Source organism: Nicotiana tomentosiformis, chromosome 2 (assembly GCF_000390325.3).
Source record: "Nicotiana tomentosiformis chromosome 2, ASM39032v3, whole genome shotgun sequence".
NCBI classification, from domain to species: Eukaryota; Viridiplantae; Streptophyta; class Magnoliopsida; order Solanales; family Solanaceae; genus Nicotiana; species Nicotiana tomentosiformis.
The window spans coordinates 92,970,964-92,996,425 of record NC_090813.1 but is presented as its reverse complement, the minus strand read 5'-3'; the positions used below and the strand labels follow the sequence as shown (position 1 = coordinate 92,996,425).

The 25,462-nt window shown below is 37.0% G+C and overlaps 2 protein-coding genes and 1 long non-coding RNA gene across 3 annotated transcripts; all 3 read left to right on the top strand.

The window, feature by feature from the left end:
* Positions 1-946: 946 nt before the first annotated feature.
* On the top strand, positions 947-4,857 carry LOC104110403 (plant cysteine oxidase 2-like). Its single transcript, XM_009619891.4, has 5 exons — positions 947-1,352; positions 2,676-2,794; positions 2,890-3,052; positions 3,440-3,670; positions 4,417-4,857. The coding sequence occupies exons 1-5, from the start codon at positions 1,163-1,165 to the stop codon at positions 4,524-4,526; spliced, it is 813 nt and encodes a 270-aa protein (XP_009618186.1). The 5' UTR covers positions 947-1,162; the 3' UTR covers positions 4,527-4,857.
* Positions 4,858-12,924: 8,067 nt separating this feature from the next.
* Positions 12,925-19,274, top strand: LOC138906608 (uncharacterized). Its single transcript, XR_011414098.1, has 3 exons — positions 12,925-12,997; positions 14,021-16,383; positions 18,752-19,274. It is a non-coding gene; the product is annotated as an uncharacterized lncRNA (long non-coding RNA).
* A 1,332-nt stretch (positions 19,275-20,606) lies between these two features.
* On the top strand, positions 20,607-21,086 carry LOC104089911 (uncharacterized). Its single transcript, XM_009594928.1, has one exon. The coding sequence runs from the start codon at positions 20,607-20,609 to the stop codon at positions 21,084-21,086; it is 480 nt and encodes a 159-aa protein (XP_009593223.1).
* Positions 21,087-25,462: the final 4,376 nt, after the last annotated feature.

Genomic DNA, 25,462 nt, shown 5'->3' with positions numbered 1-25,462 from the left:
AATAATATTCCAGACACGCTCATAAGCCCAAAATCACCATACGGTGCTATTGGAATCATCAAAATTTAAATCCGAGGTCGTTTACACATAGGTCCATATCCGGTCCACTTTTCTAACTTAAATTTTTAATTATGAGACTAAGTGTCTCATTTCACTCTGAGTTCCTTCCGGACCCGAACCCACTAACCCGGTAGGTCATAAAATAACTATAAAGCATAAATTGAGCAGTAAATGGGGGAACGGGGTTATAATACTCAAAACGACCGGCCATGTCGTTACAACATAGGCGCCATGTAAGAAAAAAGGTGGGACATGGCGATCTAACGGATAAGGGGAAAAAAATATCTTAAAGTATAATTGTAAGGATAAATATGTCAAAAAGTATAACGAATGGCAAATATAACCCTTTTGAAGAGTACATGGGCAAATATGATCCTAAAGTATAATGATAAGGATAAATATATCTAAAAAGTATAACGAAGAACAAATATAACTCTTTTCAAAGAGTACAGGGACAAATATGACCATTTTTTGTATATTATATGATTCGGCATACATGTGAACACACTTATCGAGTAACTAGTATATGAAAATACACATATATTATTAAAATTGTTACAACTAAATTAAAAAAAGTTACACATAAATAAAGAATTACTTTGTTATTAATTAATATTAATATGGTAAATAATTTTACAGTTAAGTTCAAAGAAATGACTGAGAGTTAAATTAGGAAACATTTAGGGGGTAGAAGACAATCTCAAAAAGTGGAGGGGGGATCGGTGAAAATGTTATAGTATTAAAAGAGGATAAAGAAGAAGAAAAGAATCCGCTAGTGGCATAGCCCATAGGAAAGGGAAGGCAGAAAATGGCCCCTGGTTTTCTGTTATTCCGCTCTCTCCTCTTTCAATATCAATTCTACGGCCCCTCCCACCCATTTATACTTAGTCAAGAACGTAGAATTTCACATCTCTTTCTTTCTTTCTTTCTTTTATTTAACCCGCTTCAACTGCAACATCATCATCAACAACAGAATACTGCACATAGTAAATATCAAGAAGAAAAATATCCAAACAAAAATATATACCCAGATCATTGTTTTCCAGTTTTCTATTGGAATTACTCCCATCTTCTGATTTCAAGTTAAACATATATTGGTAAAATGAGGATTGAAAAAAATGTAAGTGAAAGAAAAGGTAAGCAGTACAGCGACTGGAAAAAGAACCGGAGAAGACAGAGGAGGGTGTCGCCGGTTCAAATACTCTATGAAACTTGCAAACAAGTGTTTGCTAATTGTGGCCCTGGTGTTGTACCATCTGCAGAAAACATTGAACGTCTCAAGGCAGTTTTAGGTATGTTGGTTGATTCATTTGAGCTTATTTTTTTAAGTGTTGAATTGCTGTTGCGTCATAAATTTGCAAAATTTCATTTTTATTATGTCGGGCAAAAGTACAAGTTTTGAGCTACAAAGTACAACCCCTCCAAATATGGTGCATGATCTGGCATTGTCATTTTACACTACCTCGTTTTAAAGTTGATTTTGACATTGTAAATTGTTACCAATTCTTTTCAGGCTTACCCTTTTACTGATATTTCCATTTTATAATGATGACAGCTATAACTGGAATCGGTTTACTTTAACTCAATTCTGAAGTTATATCAGCACTTTAGGGAAATGTTCGATTTTTACGTTCTTTAAATTACAAAATACAGAAAAATGTCCAAATGACTGTAAGAATTAAAAAAAAAATTAGCTGTTACTACAATGTTTTGTGGGTGTTACACGATTTTAAATTTATCCTTTTTGTAGCTTAATTTAGATGCATTGTTGTAGTGGTTATGGCGTTGGAACATTACCAAGTTTATAAAGAAGTTGATTTTGACGAGGTTGATTGATGATATATCCACTTTTAGTACGACAGGATCTGGTTGTCTTTTCACTAACGTTATGTTTTGCTCTCCCATTTGAGAAATAGCTTTCTGTTTTAGGGATTTATATGGGAACTATGTAAATGTTTGGATAATGCTGCTTCAGATATAAATGTTCTTTCTTTCTAAATTTGTTTACTTCTACTGTTTTCAGGATTTATTTATAAAATAAATTTAAAAAAACAACTGTTTTCAGGATAAGGTGTTTGAGATTTATCTGCATTGTGTTTTCTGTTATGATTGTTATGTTGCTATGTCACAAGAGTAAATAAAATTATTGTTTGATTGGAAAATAACTGTTATACCGTTTCCCTTTAGTTCAATATTTTTTCTTGCTTGTACGGTTCAGGGGTTTGTGAGGAGGGGTGGGGGTGACACAGGGGCGAAGCTATGTTGGCCCAAGGGTGGTCGGGCCGAAAAATTATATTTAGTATAAGGTAAAATATTATTTGTTATTACTTAAAAATAGACTTTGAACACCCTGCATAGCCCACTGTCAAAGGGTGTTCAAAATTTGAACACCCTTATCGAATTTCCTGGCTTCGCCATTGGGGTGACGTGAAAATTTTGTGGGAGAATGAGAATTCTTCAATAATCTTTTTTAGGCAAGTATAGATTGTGGAAGCAAAAAATGATTTACTACATTATTTTGATGTGAATTCAAATTTCTCCTTCCTTTGCTGTATTATTTCACTTTGTGCTGATTTAGGCAGAATGTACTTATCCTCTGTACGTGGTACACGCAGATAGTATGGTTGAAGCAGACGTTGGCTTGAGTCCGAATTTGCCATATTTCAAGTCAACCACGTATGATACACCTCCTACAATAACATACCTGCACCTCCATGAGTGTGACAAATTCTCGGTATGTAGCAATTTTTCCACTAATAGTGAATTGTCTTTTTCTCTTCCTTCAGTGTCTTGATTCGACGCTTATAAAGTCTTTTGCTTCTTTGGCAGATTGGTATCTTCTGCCTGCCTCCATCAGCTGTGATTCCACTTCATGATCATCCTGGAATGACAGTTTTTAGCAAACTTCTTTTCGGAGAAATGCACATAAAGTCGTATGACTGGGCGGACAATCTCCTTGCTGAATTAACTCCAAATGCTAATTCTTTAGACAGTAAGTTCTTTTGCTGGAGATTGCTTTGTTGAACTGTTCTCTTCACTCATTGTCACTTGGAAATAGGAAGCATGTCTTTAAACTGGGGCGTAAAGAAGAATATAAATGAGTGTACAGATATCATCATTCTACATTTGTTCCAATGTATTAAGTCCTAAAAAAGGTTGTCTTGCTTCTTAAACTCATCCCCCCCCCCCCCCCCCTCCTTTTCTTGTCTTGTTATATGGGGTCAAAGGGGTTCTCTTGTTTTCTGTAAATTTTTGGTGCACCATAAAGTTTCGTAAATTTTATGTGCATCACAAGGTTTAGAGGTTTCAGTTACTATAACATATTACCTGTTAGATTTATTAAGGAGAAGAGTAACTTCTTTGGTCATTTTTTTATCAGATGGGGTTGAAGCGGATTCAACTGGACTTCGTCTTGCAAAAGTGAAGGTGAATTCTGCGTTTAGAGCTCCATGCAAGACCTCTATCCTCTATCCATCTGATGGTGGTAATATGCACTGTTTCACAGCAAGAACGGCCTGCGCCGTGCTAGACGTGCTTGGTCCACCATATTGTGATCCTGAAGGTCGCCACTGTCAATACTACTATGACTTCCCGTTAGCCAATATCTCAGGTACACCTTGTATTTTCTCAAAATACTTGACTCTAGCTTTGATTTGTGACAAGAATATGGACCTTGGGCCTAACTCATTCTCAAAAGCTGGCTCCGGCAAGTCAGAATTGTCCAAAAAATCCATATAAAGACGCAACAATCCATTCCCTTGATACTTAACACCTACCGTATGTCTTGGACTTGACATCTAGTGCATACATAATATAACCTGGGGTCTAATACTGGGTAATCAAAAATATGAACAGGTATAAGATAATGGACTTTTGATCTAATTCAACCTCAAAAGTTAGTTCATATTGTGAGGTTTTCTCAAAGATAATACAAGGAGACTAATAACTCATTTCCTCGACTAATGTGATGGCAAGGTGACGACCTTTTTAAAATACTAGTTAGACCGAGATTTGATTCTCCAGCTTGTTGGTTTTTAAGTAGTTACGTTGAGATATGATTCTCCAAATTGTTGGCTGGTGGGCAGACAGTTCCAGGAACAATGGTGCTTATAAAATTGTCAACTTGAGTTGCTTCTTGATTTTATTCTATTTTTGGAATCACTTGATTAGACAATAAGGATAGTCTATTTACCCTTTTCTTGAATGGTGTCGGATAAATATGGTAATTTGATTTGATTGTACTTGATTAACATTTTCAGTACGGCTCTAGCCAGTTCATGGGAACTTGTATCCGACATTATCCATCAACATGAAAATCCTAATGTTTGGTTTTTGTCCTTTTTCCCTGCATTACAGTGCCTGAGGAACAGCGCGGCTGTGACTATGCATGGCTGAAAGAGAGGGAGAAACCTGAGGACTTAACTGTAGTTGGAGCATTGTACAAGGGACCAAAGATAGTTAAGTGATCTAAAGAAAATTTCCTAAGAATGTCAACAACAGATGAAGTGAAGCAGAAAGAGAAAGTCTCTTTTTTTTTTCCTCCCTTCTTTTTCTCTTGTTTTTCCTCCTTAATTTTTCTTTGTTTTCTTTTGGAGGGGAAAGGGGGCCAATCTTCCTTCTCCTTGCGGTTGCTAATGTACATATTCAGACAGGAGGAAACAAACAACGGTCAATGCAACCTAAAATGGATGCTGAAAATTTGATAAAGTAGCGTCATTTTACCTCTACATTACCTCTAACATGTAGTCTTATCTTTTAAAATTTTATGTGAATATATCCATAATAAGTTAGTTGTGACTAGTCTGTACCCTGTCGAGTTTGGTTACGATGCAAAACAAGTTTATCTTGGAAAAGGCAAAACCTACTTAGCACAATGTTTGCCAAAAGTAGCATGGGTTCTTCATGAAATTTGGTCAAGGAATTCATTTTCTCTAAGCTTTTCATGAATAATCATGAATAACTAATTTTTATAAAGGTATTTTATTACTAAGTTAACATGTAGCTAGCGTTTGGCCATAGATTCTAAATTTATTCTGAAAAATCTGATTTGGTTGAAGTTTAGTTTGAAGATGAATATGTGTTTGGACATTTGTTTTGGGTGAAGTTTGGTTTGTAAAAACATGACTTATACTCACAAGTTCTAAAAACTATCACAAATACCCAACAATACTATTATCAATAATATTCATTATATTATCGTAAACCATAGTCTTGAACATAAATAAATTTGATACAAAATTATCATTTTTATAATGAACTACATGATACACTATCAGATGACCGAAAAGACGAAGCAACATCGTTACAAAATAATAAATTGTGGGTTCTTTTATAAAATATAAAAGTTTGGGGCAATTTTTAAAAAATATAATAATGATATTTTGGTCTAAAATCAGCTATTGAGCTGGTTTTTTGGGATTTGGGATTTGGCCAAAATATTGGCAAAATTTATGGCCAAACATGTATTTGCCAAATAAAACCCAAGTTTATTTTGACAAAATCTATGACCAAACAGTCCGTAATTTAAACCGACAAAGTAGTAAACTGAAAACATTAAAGCGTAAGTAGTACAACTTAATAGGTTTTTTTAAATAAATTGTGTGACTAAAGGTATACATTTAAATATTTCTTCGTTCCAATTTGTTTAAACTTTTTTGGAGTAAGAGAATTAAATTGACTTTTTTTTTTTGCGAATTCGGACATAAATTTTATTTTAGGAATTATATAAAAAGTATTATAATAGTTAATAATTTAAAATATTTAAAACTATTTGCAAAGAATATGATAAAAGAATATCTTGTTTGATTCTCAAAATAGTACTAATAAGTTCATTATTTTTGAAATGCAGGTAGCATAAAACTTTAAGAAGAATTCCAGAATTTCAATCCCACTTTCACATTATTGAATGATTACTAGTCCTTTACTTTTTTACTAATTTTGTATGAAATACTTTCTTGACCTTTAATGTGTCATACACACGAGGTGCATACTGCATACTTAGACTAGCCGATCGAGTTGGAATCGGACTGTCAAGATAAAAATCCGCGCGCATGGTTATAGATGTCTAGATGCTATAAATATTTACTTGACTTGGGAAAATTGACTCTTGAATAGAACATGCATGTAGGTTGTTGGGCGGAAGGATATTCACCCGAACTCCTTTCGCTGAAAAATTACATTATATATATAAGGCATAATCTATTTTTTACCTATGTATATTATATTTTGAATCCCTCTGTTACAGTCCAAAAGCATAACTTAGTGGCCAAGGGAGTACAAAACCTTTATAAGATTATCGGTTCTATTCTCACTAGCTACATCCCTTTTAACTTTTTTCTATTTGAACCCCTTACGGCTAATCATGCATCCTCCACTGCGTTGTTGTACACTCTCCACCTAAAGAATCGAGGATATTTGACAAACATCACAGTGCCCGCTGCAAATATTATGCGTTGCCCAGCATTATTCATATTTTGAATGATGAGCCTACTACTTATTCAAATACAAGAATGAACAAAAATATGGGTTACGACTTTTGGATTCAAGAAATGTGCAGGACCCAAGTATGGGTTTTGGTCGTGGGTTATGACTTTGTCTGCCGACCATACCGTTGAAAGAAGGAAGACGACAAATAAAACTGAAACTCCATCATTTAAATGACGTCTGTAGATCTACGAGTAATTATTATCCCATTAGCGAGAATAAAAGACACATGTCTAAATTTTGCTCTTATACTAGTATTAACTTTCGTTTAACTTCGCCCTTTTCACCTTAGAAACTTATAATACATGATGGAAAATCATGGGCCAGTATTAAATAAACAACACATATATTTACAGGTATAAATGTTTATGTTTTAGAGCCTATTTGGTATGACGTAAATATGTTCATTGTTTTGCTTCTCCTACTCGTAGTGGTAGAGTCGTAGAGAGATGCGTAATGATAATTATGAGATTAGCATATAATAGTAGCTATTTATTATTTTGTCTGCAACCTAATTAGTAAGAAACAAATGGATAAAAAAGGAACTTAAGTCGTAGGAATTAGATCAGATACGGACACGCTGAAAAATATTTTTAAGTGCTGAAACTGATTTTTTAAATAAGTATTTATATGTTTGGATAGACGTGCTGAAACTGATAATAAACAATTGATGTGTTTGGTAGAAAAGTGTTGATAAGCTATTCTTTTATTAAAATGACTAAAATACTCTTAAAACTTTACAAAAGATTATAAATTAAAAAATTTCTTTGTAAAGAAAAGGATGAACAACGAATATGGAATGAAGAGAAAGTTAGAAAATTTATTTTGGGAAATTTTTTTATGAATTAAAAAATATTATTAAGAATAAACTAGTAAAAGCCTTAGTCAAACTAAAAGTGCTTATAAGCTGAAAATCATAAGTTGGAGGTGACCAACTTAGGACTTATGACTGATTTTAGCTTATAAGCCCTTTGAGTGTTTACCAAACGCATAGATAAGACAAAAGATACTTATAAACCAGTTTGATCAGCTTATAAGCTTAGCCAAACACCCTCATTATCTGTTGATCCATAGCGAGTACAGAAACAACCATTAGGCACTACATTGCACACATGCATATGAACATAACTGTTACTAATAAAAATGGACAATAATTAGTGTCTCCATCGTGGTAGCAATTAAGGGTACATACATTCTGATTAACTATGTTACTCTATTATTAGCTGAAGTTATGGTTTGCCTACAAGTACAACAATGGGTCCTCATAAGATGGAGACTGGCATCGCAAAACCTAACATGGCTTAGTGTTAGGGTCCTGACTTTTGACATCGGGCGTGGCGCGGCTGTAACAAGGATTGAGCGTGATGACCTTGCTATTGGCCTATGTGTGGGCAAAACAATCATGCGGGCAATGGACAAGATAATGTCACGTGGGCTGTTGTGGGCAAGTATTGGCCAAGGTCTTGGAGAAGGCAATATATGCTTGGCAAAGGCTTGACAAGGCAGTGTGGGCAAGTTGGGGCGGCATGGCATGGCATGCGCGCCAAAGTCAGTGGCACGGGCACTTTGGGTTGTGGGAGCGCCAAGTGCGGGCTAAGGTAAGGCAAAACAGTGCGGGATGATGGCAAAGGCTTTCAATAGTTAAGGCACGGCTATGTAAAGCAAAATACAAGCAATGGCACGGGCGAAACAAGGGTTGACATGGACAAGGCAGAAACTAGGCCAAGGCGTGTGCGGGCGGCAGTGGCGTCGGGTGTATGCAAAAAAATCATGGGCGGCAGGTTGTGGGTAAGGCATTGGTGCGGAGCAATATCAAAAAGAGCAAAGGTTGGGCGCAATGCCAACCTTGGGCGTGCAACAGCTGACCAAGTCAAGGAGCACGTGCAGTGCACATGCCAAAGTAGTTGGCGATTACCTTTTTATAACCTTTTGTACCCATGTTTGTTTAGTGCTTGTATCCACTATCATTTCGTGTAGATCATGGCCTATGTAGTTGGAGATGTCAACTATAAGATAAGAACAGATTTAGCATTAGCCCGCCAAGTGGCAAAAGTTGTAGACAACAAGTGTCAATGTGTTGCTAAGTGCCAAAGGCTCCCTATGTGCTATAAATGGGTGCCTTTGGACTTAGTCAGATTTTAAGTGGGAATTTCGTGTGAAATTCAAGAGGAAAACAAGAGAGAAATGTGAGGGTTTTTAAGTGTTTCAATAAGGGGCTAAGGCTGGGCATTGGGCAGGTCTTAGTGTACAAGATCGACTTGTGATCTTGGCTAGATGAAGTGGGTTGTGAACGACCGGTGTTCATAGCAAAGTGAGGGTTTCCTTTGTAAGTTTTCAAATTAATACAAAGGTTGGGATTTTCCCGTATTAGATTGTGTTCTCTTTACATTTGCTGCCTAAATTCGTCTAAGTATAAACTTGCTGAAAATTTGGCTAAGTGTTGGGAAAGGCTAAGTCAAGTGCGCAACTTGACTGTTGCGCGGGTGTGACTTTGGACTGATCAAAAATGGCCCCGCGATAACTGGTATCAAAGCAGAGCTGGTTTGTGGCGGTGGCAAGACGACTAGTAGCAGATTTCGTATTACTGCTTGGGAACATGGCTGGTGGCACAAATGTTGAACTGCGCCAAAGGGTGAAACAGTTAGAAGCACTCGTTGGACAGGCTATTGAAATAGGAATTGATTCTTCTGTTCTTGCGAGAATGACACTTTTGGAGGCAGATTATGCGGCGAGGCATGAGACTATGCTGGCAGAAATGGCCTTGGTACGCAAGGAAAAGGAAGAACTACGTGAGGAGTTGGTTCAACTTCGAAGGGCATTACAAAACACTGTCCCTAGAAGTGATGATCACACCAAGGTAAGGATTCTGGAGCCAAAGGCTTATGGTGGTGCAAGAAGTGCCAAAGAACTGGAAAATTTCTTGTGGGATATGGAGCAGTATTTCCAGGCTGCTCGTGTGCCGGATAATGAAAAGGTAACCACTATACCTATGTATTTGACCGATGATGCAAAGGTGTGGTGGCATACACGAGTTGCGGAAGTGGAAAGTGCTGGACTGCCCAAGATTGAAACTTGGGAGATGCTAAAGAAGGAATTAAAATCTCAATTCCTTCCAAGCAACTCGTCATGGGTTGCAAGAAATGGACTGTGTCGCTTGAAACAAAGTGGTACGGTGAGGGAGTATGTCAAGGAATTCTCGTCCTTGATACTGAATGTAAGTAATATGGCAGAAGAAGACAAGCTGCATTACTTCATGAGCGGATTGAATGGCTGGGCGCAATTAGAGTTGAGAAGGTAGAATGTTCAAAGCCTCTTTACTGCTATTGCGGCGGCAAATACGTTGGTTGATTTCAACTTAGGTGGTGACCCTACTGAATCTTCGCATTCAAAGTCCGATGCTAGGAAGGAAAAGGCAAGGGAATGGAAGAAAAGCGGGAAGGGCCACGCTGCCGAAGATGAAGGGTATACCAAGAATGGAAGCAAGCGGATACTTCCAATGGCAAGGAAAGAAGCGGAAAATTCAAAGGCTGCTTTACTTGTGGCGGACCGCACTTAAAGAAGGACTGTCTGGTGCAGGCCAGAGTAAATGCTATGCTGGCTACGGAAAAATAGGAACAAGCGGCGAAGGCAAATGCTATTGTGGCAGATGTGAATGGAGCAACAGGGGCGTTGTATGTTAACAACCCCTTGGGGCTGATTAATTGAGTTGGCTCGACGAGGACGTCGATTTTAAAGGGTGCGGGTGGTTTGTTAGGGGCCTGACTCTTTGACATTGGGCGTGGCACGGCTGTGGCAAGGATTGGGCGTGATGGTCTTGCCATTGGCCTATGTGCGGGCAAAACGATCATGCAGGCAATGTATAAGATAATGTCATGTGGCCTGTTGTGGGCAAGTATTGGCCAAGGTCTTGGGGCAGGCAAGAGATGCTTGGCAAAGGCTTGACAAGGCAGTGTGGGCAAGTTGGGGTAGCATGGCATGGCATGCGCGCCAAATTGAGTGGCACAAGCACTTTGGGTTGTGGCAGCACCAAGTGCGGGCTAAGCTAAGGCAAAATAGTGCGGGATGATGGAAAAAGCTTTCAACAGTTAAGGCACGGCTATGTGAAGTAAAATACAAGCAATGGCATGGGCGAAACAAAGGTTGACATGGACAAGGAAGAAACTCGGTCAAGGCCTGTGCAGGCGGCAGTAACGTTGGGTATGTGCGGCAAAATCATGGGCGCTAGGTTATGGTAAGGTATTGGTGCATAGCAATTTCAAAAGGAGCCAAGGCTGGGCGCAATGCCAGCCTTGGGCATGCAACAGCTGACCAAGTCAAGGAGCACATGCAGTGTACATGCCAAAGTAGTTGGCTGTTACCTTTTTGTAATCTCTTGTACCCATGTCTGTTTAGTTCTTGTATCCACAATCATTTCGTGTAGATCATGGCTTATGTAGTTGGGGATATCAACTACAAGATAGGAAAAGATTTAACATTAGCCCGCCAAGTGGCAAAAGCTGTAGACAACAAGTGTCAATGTGTTGTCAAGTGCCAAAGGCTGCCTATGAGCTATAAATAGGTGCCTTTGGACTTAGTCAGATTTTAAGTGGGAATTTCGTGTGAAATTCAAGAGGGAAACAAGATAGAAACGTGAGGGTTTCTAAGTATTTCAAAAAGGGGCTAAAGTTGGGCATTGGGCAGGTCTTAGTGTGCAAGATCGACTTATGATCTTGACTAGACGAAGTGGGCTGTGAACGACTTGAGTTCATAGCAAAGTGAGGGTTTCCTTTGTATGTTTTTGAATTAATACAAAGGTTGGAAATTTTTCGTATTTGATTGTGTTTTCTTTACATTTGCTGCCTAGATTCGTCTAAGTACAAACTTACTGAAAATTTGGCTATGTGTTGGGGAAGGCTGAGTCAAGTGCGCAACTTAACTGCCGCGCAAGTGTGACTTTGGACTGATCAAAAATGCCCCCTGACACATAGTTTAGTGCTCTTAAGTACTAGTCATTTTTTTCTACAATTTATTTTCCTTTGTTGTCTAACACCTTTAGTCGTTTATGTACATACTCCCTCTCTTCAATTCCATGTAAAGGTGCTTGGTTGGTACAATGCTTAAAAATATTAAAGAAAACCTTCGATTTGTAATTCTCTCTCTCTCTCTCTCTCTCTCTCTCTATATATATATATATATATATATATATATATATATATATATATATAGAGAGAGAGAGAGAGAGAGAGAGATTATTCTTTAAATAAGTAATAGTTAAACAGTCGGTTGATCCTTTAAATACAACAACAACAACAACAACAACCCAGTATAATCTCACTAGTGGGGTTTGGGGAGAGTAGTGTGTACGCAGACCTTACCCCTACCCTGGGGTAGAGAGGCTGTTTCCAATAGATCCTCGGCTCCCTCCCTCCAAGAACTCCCCACCTTGCTCTTGGGACGACTCGAGCTCACAACCTCTTAGTTGGAAGTGGAGGGTGCTTACCACTAGAGCAACCCACTCGATTGATCCTTTAAATAATTAATAATTAAACAGTCGGCTAAACTCCCAAACAACTAACGCAAAGGCTTTAGCCTTTAGGCCCAAAGTTTTAAGGTCCCATGATTTTACAATTAATAGTTGTAGGTTTTATGTTTAGTTTTTCTTCAAAAATATTTGATATTTTAGATAAAAAGTGCATGCTTTTTATAAAAATATGAAAGAGAACTATTTAGCCATGCGATTGTTTGGCAATATTATCAATTTTAAAAAGATTTTTGAAGAAATTAATTATAAATAATATTACTCCTAGTAATAACTTTGCATTTGAAAAGTTAGAAAAGTAAACCTTAAATGAAATTATATATAAAATATTTTAAGCTTAAGGATTCTTAATAAACTTTAGTTTTAAATTACAAGCTTTAGTGAGACGCCCTAATGGTTAAACTTTCACACACACATATAGAGATAATACATAAATACCCCCTCCAACTTATCCCAATTTTTCAAGTCCACGCTTCAACTTTACTGACGTCCTATTACCCCTCTAAACTGTCTAAAGTAGTATTAATATCACCTTTTGTGCATATGTGGCATGATAAGTGGTTACACATTGATCATATTATGCATATGCCTTCAAGACCGTTCATTAGGAGTCAAGTCAAAGACCTTCAAATTATTGGGATGCATTTGATGAAGTTGGAAGATTTGAATGATCTTTTGAAAAAGCCTAATAGAGTCTACAATTTCATCCAAATGATATTTAGGGGATGGTGGCCCAAGTTCATGTGAAAAGTCCCAATTACAAGTGGAGAGCCCAAGCACCTAAGGGTCTTTTTAGTCATTATATAGATCTTAGTATAAATAGAAAATATTAGGTCATCTTTCATTCCTTAGACTATATTGAATATTGCTATGTATTTTGTGAGCTTGAAGGTAGATTTGTGGTTGCCTTTGAACTAGCCCTAGAATTTGCAAGAGGTTTGTATTCTATTAGTGTATGTGCTTTTGTTCATTGTATTAGGGGTGATTAGGATTTAATTCTAGTTATTACTAATATGTCATCAATATTTGTGTCTAGCTTCCCGTTCTTTATTTGTTTTTCAAGTCTCATTTCTTGTTCTTGCATTTTGGTTGTTATCATTTGGTATCAGGAGCCTAGGCTAAAGAATTATTTGGTTTTAGCTTTCAAAAAAAAAAAAAATACAATTCTAATCCGTGAGTTCTTGGATTCTTGAATACGTTGTGGAAATTGATTCAAGGAGATTGAGTGCTGCTGAAACACTTGTTGGAGTTGCGTTTTGGGGGAAAATTGTTCAACAATTAAACTTGAAGATTAGACCACCCAAAAAGAAAAAAAGTCAAGCATTAAAACCAAAAGCTTTATTCGTTCCTTCACATGCCGAAAATGGAATTTTAATATGCTTTTATTTGTGGAGTAGAGCAGCAATTATTGGACCCATTTCAATTATTTGAAATTAGCTTGTTTATTCATCTCCAGGAGCTTTGTGAAAGTCTTGAAACCTGGTGAAAATTGCAGCAACTTTGCAATTGCATTTTAAGTGTTCTAGCTTCATTTCTTTGTTCATTCTTCACTAGATTAGCTTAGTATTAATTCATATTAAGTAATGTCTTGTTTTTTTGCGTCCTTAACTTGTTTCATGCCAATTTTTTTTGTGCTTTTTTTAATTTATTTTCGTTGTGAATTTCTTGGCCCAAGTCCGAATTTACTTACATTGTCCGTTCTTATTTAAACATCAATTCCATTCTATCCCGACGACGGAAGGGACTTGTTGTAAAGACTAGGATAATAGTTTAGAGGCAACTTTGAGTTTTACCTTTTGAGTGAAAAAAGGCTAGAGCGAGTGAGATTAAAAGAGAGAATTAAAAGCCAATTTTCAAGAGTGAAACACGAGTGATTGAGTGGCATACAACTTGAGTGTATACAATACGAGAGCGACTTGGTGAGGACTTTTATCACTAACTTATTTTTTCATTTTATAGGAAAGTTCAATATGGGTGAGGGATCTTCCAACAACATGGAAAAAATGTTTGAGGCCATGATGAAGAGATTTGATATGATTGATGGTAGGTTCACAAACATGGAGAATAGGATGCAAGTTCAAGAGGAAAAATGAACTCCTTGGTGAGTGGAACTCCCCCACATCAACAAGGTGTTGGAACTAGTGCTTCTCCATCAACTCCTTCTACTCCTTTGGATCCTAATCTAATACAACAAGGGATCCATGCTCAAGCAACTTATGCACAAAGAGGGATTCAATTTCATAAAAATCAACCCCAAAGGCAACAAAGGAGGGACAATCCACAAAATCGCCAACCACCACAAGAAGAGCGCATCAATCTTGAGGAAGAAGAAGATCATGCTCAAATTGCAATAAGGCAACAAGCTTGGCAAGGTTATCGACAACCAAGATACAACCATGATGAGCATGCAAGAGGGTTGAACACCATCAAGATCACTCTTTCACCTTTCAAAGGAAGTAGTGACCCGAAAGAATACTTGGATTGGGTAATCAAGAGTGAAAGTATCTTTCAAGTTAACAATGTGACTAACGCCATGATGATCAAGTATATCATCACCCAATTTGAGTTATTTGCCTCTACTTGGTGGGAATCTTTCAAGAGGAAAAGGGAATAACGACTACTTGATCCTATTACTACTTGGGATAAAATAAAAGATGTCATGATGAAAAGGTTTGTACCAGATTACTTTCAAGAAGATATTATTTCAAAATTCTACACTTTGAGGTAAGGTAGTAAGAATGTTGATGAATTCTTTGAAGAGTTTGAAAAGATAAGGTTCCGAGCCAACTTTCATGATAGAGAGGAGCTTATTGTTCCAAGATTCCTTGCGGGGTTTAACAAAAAAATTTCTTCTCCTATGAGGTTGCACAAGTATGATTACTTAGAGGATGCTTACCAAGCGACTTTGAGAGTTGAAAAGGGGCTTAAGGGTGAGAAAAACTACAAGTTCAAGAGCACTACTTCTTCATGGAGCAAGGAAAAAGAGACTTGGAAATCTTCAAGCCATTGGAACAAGCCTAAAGAGACTAAACAAGATTTCAAAAATCAAGTTGAAAAATCCAAACCTAAGGTGGAGGCTAAAGAATGAGGAAATAATGCTCAAGTCTCCTACTAATATTAGGTGCCATAAGTTCCATGGACTTGGTCATTACATTAGAGATTGTCCAAATCAGAGAGTTATCATTGCAATGGAAGATCGGGGATATCAAACGGGGGATAGTGACCATGGAGAGTGTGAATAAGAAGACCCAAAGTGCTACTTGGTAGTAAGAAGACTTATGGGTGCACTTGCTAAGGAAGAACTAGATCAGAGGGGGAATCTTTTTCATGCTATATGCCAGATTATGGGAGATGTTTACTCAATGATAATTGATAATAGAAGTTGTGCAAATGTGGCAAGTGCATCTTTGGTAAAGCAATTGAATTTGCCTACAAGGAAGCATCATACACTATATAGACTACAATGGTTAAATAAATGTGGGGAACTCAAAGTGACAAAGTTAGTATTGATAAAGTTCAAGATCGAAAAGTATCATGATAAAGTTTGGTGTGAGGTAGTGCCAATACAAGCTTGCCATTTACTTCTAGGCAGACCTTGGCAATATGATAGAGAAGCAAAGCATTATGGAAGAACTAATAAGTACTCTCTTGTTAAAGATGGACATAAATTTACTCTTTTACCTTTGACACCATTTCAAGCGAGTGAAGATTACAAAAATAATGAGAAAATTGAGGGAAAAAATAAAGAGAGAGAAAAGGGTGAGAAGAGTGATACTTCAATAGAGGAAAAAGTGAGAAGAGTGGCACTTCAAGAGAGAAAAAAGTGAAAAAAGAGGGAAAATGAGGAAAATGTTTCATTTTTACAAAATAAGAGTGAGCCTAGAGGGAAAAAAAGTAAGTTTGTTAGCTAGTCATCAAGATCCTTTGAGAGAGGTTGAGGATAACCGTTCTCTTATACTTCTTATGCATAAAAATTATTTTTTGACTACTAATGAGCTAACCCCTTTTGTACCTACTGAAGTTTCTACTCTTTTGCAAGGTTATGAAGATGTCTTTCCCGAAGAGCTACCAAGGGAACTACCACCTTTGAGGGGAATAAAGCATTAAATTGACTTTGTTTCGGGATCTCAACTTCCAAATCAGCGGCATATAGGAGCAATCCGGAGGCTACAAAAGAGTTGCAAAAGCAAGTTGATGACCTTCTTGAGATAGTATTTGTAAGGGAAAGCTTGAGTCCTTGTGTCGTTCCCGTGATCCTAGTGCCAAAGAAAGATAGAAGTTGGAGAATGTGCGTTGATTGTAGGGCTATCAATAAATTCACGGTAAAGTAGCGTCATCCTATACCTAGGCTTGATGACTTACTTGATTAATTTAGTTGCTCTCTAATCTTTTCTAAAATTAACTTGAGAAGTGGTTATCACCAAATAAGAATAAAATCTGGTGATGAGTGAAAAACTGCTTTTAAAACTAAATTTGGATTGTATGAATGGATGGTTATGCCTTTTGGACTTTCTAATGCACCTAGTACTTTTATGAGGCTTATGTACCATGTGATGAAACCCTTTATTGAAAAGTTTGTTGTAGTTTACTTTGATGATATTTTGGTGTATCCAAAGTCACTTGAAGAGCATGTTGAGAACTTGAAACAATTTATGCTCTTAGAAAGGAAAGATTGTTTCCTAATTTGAAAAAGTGTACTTTTTGTGTTGATAAAGTGGTCTTTCTTGGTTTTGTTGTGAGTGCTAAGGGTGTAGAAGTTTATGATTCTAAAGTAGAAGCCATTAGGAGTTGGCCCACACCTAAGTCTATTAGGGACGTTAGGAGCTTTCATGGGTTGGCTAGTTTCTATAGAAGGTTTGTTAGAAACTTTAGCACCATAGCCGCATCGTTGACCCAAGTGATTAAGAAAGATAAGACCTTTGTTTGGGAAAAGAAAAAGAGGAATCCTTTAGGGAGTTGAAAGATAAACTTAGCAGGACACCACTTATTCAACTTCCTAATTTTGAAAAGACTTTTGAAATTGAGTGTGATGGTAGTAGAGTAGGTATAGGAGCAGTTTTAATGCAAAATCAACAACCCGTAGCCTACTTTAGTGAGAAACTTAGAAGGGCGAGCTTGAACTATTCTATATATGACAAGGAGTCGTATGCCTTAGTTAGATATTTATCAATTGGTAACATTACCTTTGGCATAGGGAGTTTGTAATTAAAACCAACCATAAATCTTTGAAGCACCTTAAGAGCCAAGGTAAATTAAACAAGAGACGTGCTAAATGGGTAGAGTTTATTAAGCAATTTTCATATTTGATTCACTTTAAGAAAGGCAAAGATAATGTGATCACAGATGCTCTTTCTAGGAGGTTTATTTTAATGAACACTTTGACTTCTAAGCTGATGGGATTTGAGAGCCTAAGAGAACTTTATCCTAGTGATCATGACTTTAATGAGCTTTATATTTAATGTGATCAAGTTGAGGCATATAAGAAACCATATAGGTTAGATGATGCATACCTTGATAAGCAAGGGAAGAAAGAGAAGGATAAGGAATTAGCCAAAGTAGAAAAACAAAAGAGATTTCATAAGTTTGATGGATTCCAATTTAGAGATGATAAGTTATGTGTGTCTTGGTCCTCTTGGAGAGAAATACTTGTTAGACAGGCACATAGTGGTGGTTTAATGAGACATTTTGGAGTCCCTAAGACTTTAGATATATTAAATGAGTACTTTTATTGGCCTAAGATGAAAGTTGACGTAGATAAAGTATGTGGTCAATATGTTGAGTGCAAGCAAGATAAGTCTAAGGTACGTCCTTTTGGTATGTATACTCCATTGCCTATTCCTAATGCTCTTTGGTTTGATATTTCTATGAATTTTGTTCTTGGTTTGCCTAGGACTAGGAAAGGTAGAGATAGTATTTTTGTGGTAGTTGATAGATTTTCTAAAATGGTATATTTTATACCATGTCATAAAAGTGATGATGCTACCCATGTTGCTACTTTATTTGTTGATCATGTACTTAAGTTGCATGAAATTCCAAAAACTATTATTAGTGATAGGGATTTCAAGTTTCTTAGTCATTTTTGGAAGGGTTTATGGGGTAAGCTTGGCACTAAATTATTATTTTCTACTTCTTGTCACCCTCAAAACGATGGTCAAACCGAAGTTGTCAATAGGTCATTAGAAAATATGCTTAGGGCCATGGTTAAAGGAAAGCTTGCTTCTTGGGAGGAACAATTGCCATTGATAGAATTTGTATATAATAGGACTATTCATTCATCTATTGGTATGTCTCCTTTTGAATGTGTTTATGGTTTCAATCCTTTAACTCCTTTGGATATAACTCCTTTGTCTCAAGATGTTGTTGTGAGTTTAGATGCCAAGACAAGAGACGAAGCCGTGAATAAAACTCATGAGAATGCTAGGAAGCGATTTGAAAAGATGAACCAAAAAGCGGCTACCAAAGCCAACAAATGAAGAAAGAAAATGGTGTTTGAACCTGGAGAATGGGTGTGGGTGCATTTTAGGAAGGAAAGGTTCTCTCACGAGAGAAAGAACAAGTTGCTACCAAGAGGAGATGAGCCTTTTCAAATTCTTGAAAGAATTAATAAAAATACTTATAAAGTTGGCATTCCTAATGATTTTCAAGTGCATGATGTTTTCAACGTTAGTGACTTGTCTCGTTTTGATGTAGGCGATGTTACAAACTCGAGGACGAAATTTTTTCAAGAAGAGAAAGATGATCACATTATGCCTATGCCTTCAAGACCGTTCACTAGGAGTCAAGCCAAGTACCTTCAAATTATTGGGATGCATTTGATGAAGTTGGAATATTTGAATGATCTTTTGAAAAAGCCTAATAGAGTCTACAATTTCATCAAAATGACATTCAAGGATGGTGGCCCAAGTTCATATGAAGAGGTCTAATTACAAGTGGAGAGCCCAAACACCTAAGGGTCTTTTTAGTCATTATATAGACCTTAGTATAAATAGAAAATATTAGGTCATCTTTAATTCCTTAGACTATATTGAATATTGCTATGTATTTTCTGAGCTTGAAGGTAGACTTGTGGTTGCCTTTGAACTAACCCTAGAATTTGCAAGAGGTTTGTCTTCCTCTTGAGGATTCTATTAGTGTAGGTGCTTTTGTTGATTGTATTAGGGGTGATTAGGATTTAATTCTAGTTATTACTAATATCTCATCAATATTTGTGTTTTGCTTCCCTTTCTTTATTTGCTTTTCAAGTCCCATTTTCTGTTCTTGCATTTTGGTTGTTATCACACATCTAGCAGGGTGCGTGAAGAGGAGAATTTAAAGTCCAATCATTGTATTTTTCCTTTTCTCATTTATTCTTTTCGTTTTTTAAATATCTTCTTCACTAAACCATTAAATCTACCATCAGAAAATATATCTGGCGACCGGAAATCATTCGCCGCAAATTTGTCCGGCCACTAAAATTCGTTCCCTTCAGGCTTAATTTGACAATTTAACAAGATTATCTCTGGCACACACTTTTCGGCTATTTTATCTTCTGTATACATACACCACAGTCAACCAACCAGACCATATTCCTCTGTTTCTCTTCCAAAACACTCACTTTATATATTTTATCATACCCAAGCTATGCCTAATTAGCTAGTCCAAATGATATATATCCTACCACCCCTTTCAATCTTTTTCACCATCCCTCACAAGAAAAGTTACTTATTTAATTTATTTTTTCTTCTACAGTTCCTCATCGATAGATTTTAATTCACGCATAGATGGGTTTTAATGATATTTGCGGCACAACCTGGTTTTAGGATGTGCTTTTCCTCAATCTGTTACGAATATGGTCTAAGTTTAGGGGGTTTTAAATGAAGATTTTTTGTTTTATTATGTGGTGTCCTTAGTTTATTTTATGTTAGTTGAGTCCTGTTGTTATTTATATTTTAGTACCTAAAGGTGTCCACTTTTGTTGGTCGACACATGTCCAGTTTATTAGGCTACTAGTTGTTTAATACAGTGTATTTCTTATTTTATTCAATTATGTTGAATGGGAAATCAATTTTATCTTTCTTTTTTCTCTGTTTTCTTTTCTTTGCTTTCTTAGTTCATTTCCATGGTTATTCCCACTCGGGAATCGCTACATTTGGTATCAGAGCCGACGATTCTCGATTGTTCTTCGATGTTAATGGTGGAGTCTGGCAGAGGTTCGAATGAGTTGGAGCAAAATATTCAAGCTTTTATTGACATATCAAACAGAAGACTGCAATATATGGAAGAATGGTATCAAAATCGTTTCCGAACCTTCCATAGTTCACAAAATCAGTATGACTTTCAAAAGACGGAGAGTGAGCGGGTTCCCGGTGAACCGTACACTTTTCATCCGTATCCTGGTGAAAATCCAAGTTCTTATCGAGATTCCTATAGTGATTTCACTTATGGATTAGCTAACCCAACGGATGAAGGATGAAATTATCTCCATTCACCCAAAATTGCTGCCTCTTACCAGGTTCTATATATTTATCCATTTGATGGTAACTGTACGGGTTTGTATTTCATTCAGATGGGTGGTGGTATTGTAGTGTCGACGACAGCCTTTGTGCCTACACAAGAAGATCCTCTAACAATGGCGGCAAGATTCAGGAGGAACAAGAAGAAGGGAGGATACGTTAGTGCTTGCTATCGTTGTATCAGAAAACGCAAGGAACATCCTGGGAGAGCAAACACAGGAGGAATGCAGTATCACGCGATTCTTTTTGATAAATATCTTTCTAGTTACATTGGGAAAGTGGGTATGAGGTATTTTAACAAACGTCAGAACTTGATTAAGAAGAAAGGAAACTATGTCGAGAATCAAGTGTTTGATAAAAGTTCTCACATAAATGAGATTGAGCTGCAATGTAGATTTGATAACAAGGAATCCTTAGTGGTTCATATTGATGGCCGAAACTGTGGGGTGCTTAATGAGACTGAGAAATTTGTCCCTAAAGAGATCTTGACTGTTGAATCTGAAAAATCAGTTGATGGGAAAGAGAATATGTAAAAGGTTGAAGATGATGGTGTTGAAGTTTCAGTAAATCAGGTAGGAAAGATGTTCGATGAAAATTCCAAAAGAAATGAAAGCGAGTGGATTTTCCCATTTGCAAAAGAAGAATCGGATATAATAGAATCAGAAGTTGAGTTTAATGGGAGTGACTATGTGCAATCTGACAATGTCGAGCGACAAAAGAAGGAAGAACCTCCTATGGAGGTTACCGAAGAAGGTAAGCAAGAAGCTACAATTGAGCAAGTCACAGAGGCTAATCTCCTAATTCCTACATCAACCATTATATATGTTGCTAAAGCTAGTATACATATCAAGATGCAGAAAAAAGAAGCTTTTGTACGAGAAGCACATTCAGGTAAGGCTAAAATATTGAGTGTAAATAATAATATTTTATCTCGTGGGGCGAAAGTGGTTGTAATGCAAGTTGCTTATCATTTTGGGCCATTAGCGTTTTTCCTTGCCTTAAATACCAGGTTCAAATCTAAGGGGTTAATTGAGAGTCATATGATGGGCATATATGACAAATATGAAATTATGGGGATCGTTAGAAAATTGTTTGATGAATTACCTCGTAGGTTTGTGGTTCATCTGCTAATACTGATATGGACTCAGCTATTTCAATAAAAGGAAATGGCCCAGCTCAGCAAAAATGAGAAAATAACCGAATACCCGGCCCACTACCATTTCACTTTCCATTTTTATTATTCTTTACATTTTAGTTGATGTAAATATAAATACAGATTTTTCTTTTATGGAAGAACATAATAGAAAATTAAACAAACACAGAGTCTAGTCTTCTCTCATCTCTCTCTCGCCCTAACTAGGGTTTTCTTCTTTTCTTTCCGCCATAGCTACTTGTGCTTCAATCTAACATGGTATCAGAGCAGGAATTATGATTCCTCACTTCATGAGCTTCAGTCCGATGTTACCCTCGCTCAGAGTTTTGGACGGTTTCATTTCCGTCTCTAGTTGATCGAAGTCAATTGCTAAATCGTCGATTTTGCCATCAAAATTTGGGGATTTCCCTGTTTTTCTTCTTCAAGCGTCTGATATTGCTAGAAGATTTGATTTCTAGGGTTTTCCGAGGTTTTCTTCAACGATCCCTTCAGATTCGATTTTTTAAGGTTTCATATTCGGAGAAGACTCTTCTTCTTCGAGTTTGAGAAGAAGGCTGTAATACCTTTCCTGTTCAACTTCGAAATCGTATATATTTGATGTTGTATGTAGCATATTTGTGTAGAAATTGTATTGATTTAGTTGATAATAGTTTTGTTTCAACTTACTGAACTTGAATTTCACTCTATGGGTAGTGTTATGGAAAATATAGGATCGCCTAGTAGTACAACCTCTGAGGGTTTCACTCCCTTCACGATTGACCCATCCCATCCTTTATATGTGCATCCGTTTGATAGTCCTGGTAATCAGCTGGTGTTTGTACCTTTAGTGGTTGTGGTTTTGTTTTGTGGAGAAGCAGTATGCTTACCTCCTTGTCTGCAAAGAACAAGTTAGGTCTCCTAGATGGTAGGGTCCCTCAACCATCACCAAATTCTCCTTATTACTCATATTGGGAAAGGTGCAAGGACATGGTGAAGGCATGGATAACTAACTTTGTGTCTAGAGAAATTGCCACCAGTGTCATATGTCTTAAGACTGCGAGAGAAGTCTGGAAAGACATTAATGAGAGATTTGATCAGTCAAATGGGTCAAAGTACCTTCAAATCCAAAGGAAAATTAGTACAACCACTCAAGGTTCATCACACATTGCTACCTACTTCACTAAGCTTAGGAGCTTATGGGATGAACTAAACTCCTCTTATGTTGGTCCAGTGTGCTCTTGTGAGGCACTTTCAAAATTCATAGAGGACCAACAATTGTTTCAGTTTATGAATGGATTGAATGAATCATATTCTACTGTCAAGAGTGCCATCACGATGATGAACCCTCTCCCTACTATAAGCAAGGTTTACTCCCTTCTTCAACAGGATGAGAGTCAAAAGGAATCTCTTTCCAATGTTTCCAACTTTTCTGGGGATTCTGCATCTTTCTATGTAAATCGTGCTCAGTACAACAACAATAAAAACTTTACCCAGAAAGTCAATTTTGAACCCAAGAAGAATGTGTCCACAGTGTCATGCAAATACTGCAAGAAACCTAGATACATAGTGGAAAAATACTACAGGCTGCATGGTTTTCCCCCTGACTTCAAATTTACTAAGAGTAAGAAGTCTGCTTCTTATGTCCAAGGTGATATCTCCTATCATCAATCATCTTCTGGGTTCAGTCAGTCTCCTGGTAACTCTGCTTCAGTTCATGGGTTCACAAAGTAGCAGTATTAACACCTCCTCACTCTATTTCAACAAGCTCAGGTCTCTCCTGGTGCTGCACCAACCATCTAATCAGATGAGGATTCTGCTTTTGCTCATTTTGCAGGTTTGTTTACTGCCTATGTTGTAGAATCTGTAGGTTCCCATGTATGTGCTTTTTCACAATTAGAGCCAAACCCTTGGATCTTGGATTCAGGGGGCACTAATCACATGACTCCACACAAACTTTTGCTTCACAATGTTGTGCCTTTACCTAAACCATTTCTTGTCACCTTACCTAATGGATACAAAGTTAAGGTTATATCAACTGGTTCCTTGAATCTAAGACATGATATAACTTTTCCTAATGTCCTTCTAGTACCATCTTTTCATTTTAATTTGATCTCTATTCATCAACTTATTACTCAGTTGAATTGTATAGCAGTTCTTACCAAATTCCATTGTTCTCTACAGGGCCCTTCTCTGAAGAGGCCACTGGTAATTGGTAAGGCTACCGGCATGCTCTACTATCTTCATCTAGATGGAGATCTGTTCCCCAACACAAGTTCTTCTCTATCTTCTGTTGTTAATACAACTTGTAATAAGTCTGTTCCTGCACCTTTATATCTTAATGTTCCACCTAGTTGTAACCAAACTTCACTTGTTAATAAGATGGATCTACTTTGACATCAAAGATTGGGTCACATGTCTTTTCATAAGATGCAGTCTATTTCTTTTCTGTCTGACAAAGTCTCTACTAAAAAACCTTTTATTTGTTCAATTTCTCCAATGGCTAGACAACAAAGACTTCCCTTTCATGATAGTACTATTTCTTCTACCAAACCTTTCCAACTAGTTCACATTGACATTTGGGGTCCTTACAATACTAAAACTTATAATGGTTTTAAGTATTTTCTCACTTTAGTTGATGATTTTACTAGAGCCACTTGGACTCATCTTCTTTCTTCCAAGAGTAATGCTTTGTCAATTCTTAAAGCTTTCACTTCTATGGTGAAAGTTCGCTTCAACTCCTCAATACACACTTTTAGATCAGATAATGCTTTTGAACTTGGGAGTAGTTCTGAAGCCATCAGCTTCTTTGCTTCTCAAGGAATTTTATATCAAACTTCCATTCTCTATACTCCACAACAAAATGGTGTTGTGGAAAGGAAACACAAATATCTTTTAGAAGTCTCAAGATCCCTAATGTTTCAATCCAAACTACCATTGAAATTTTGGGGGGAATGTGTCCTCACTGCTACATACCTTATCAACAGGATGCCCTCACCACTTCTCCTTAAGCTTTCTCCTTTTGCAAAACTTCATGGGCATCCACCCTCCTATGATCACTTAAGATCATTTGGTTATCTCTGCTTTGCTAGTTCTCCTAAGGTAGGCAGGGATAAATTTCAATCTAGAGCCATTGCATGTATATTCTTAGGATATCCCTATGGCAAGAAAGGTTACAAATTATTCTATCTGTCTAACTCTTCTATTTTTCATTCTAGAGATGTGGTATTCCATGAACATACTTTTCCCTATTCTTCTTCCACTTTTTCCCATTTCAATGTGTTACCTCCCACTTTTGTGGATATCCCAGATTCTCCTCCAGTGGTTACTCCCTCTATTAACTATCCTAATCCTCTCCCCAATTCTCCTCTTGCTCTTTATTCTTCACCTCCTCCTGATTCCCCTATTTCCTTTCCTTATTCTCCTAATTCCACCACCATTGTTTTTGAACCTCCTCCCTTAAGAAAGTTCACTAAAATTGCTATTCAACCCTCTTACCTTAAGGATTATGTCTATTCCTCTGTCCTCTCCAATCATGCTTCTACACAATCCAAGATTTCCTCTAGTAAAGCTCACATGCATAAACCTCGGTTCTACCAGCAGGCTGCAAGTAATCCTACATAGCAAGAGGCCATGCTAAAGAAATTCTATGCTCTTGAGGCTAATCAGACTTGGGACATTGTCCCTCTTCTCCAAAATAAAAAGTTTATTCCCTGCAAATGGGTTTATAAGATTAAGCATAGGGCAGATGGGTCTATTGAAAGGTACAAAGCTAGGTTG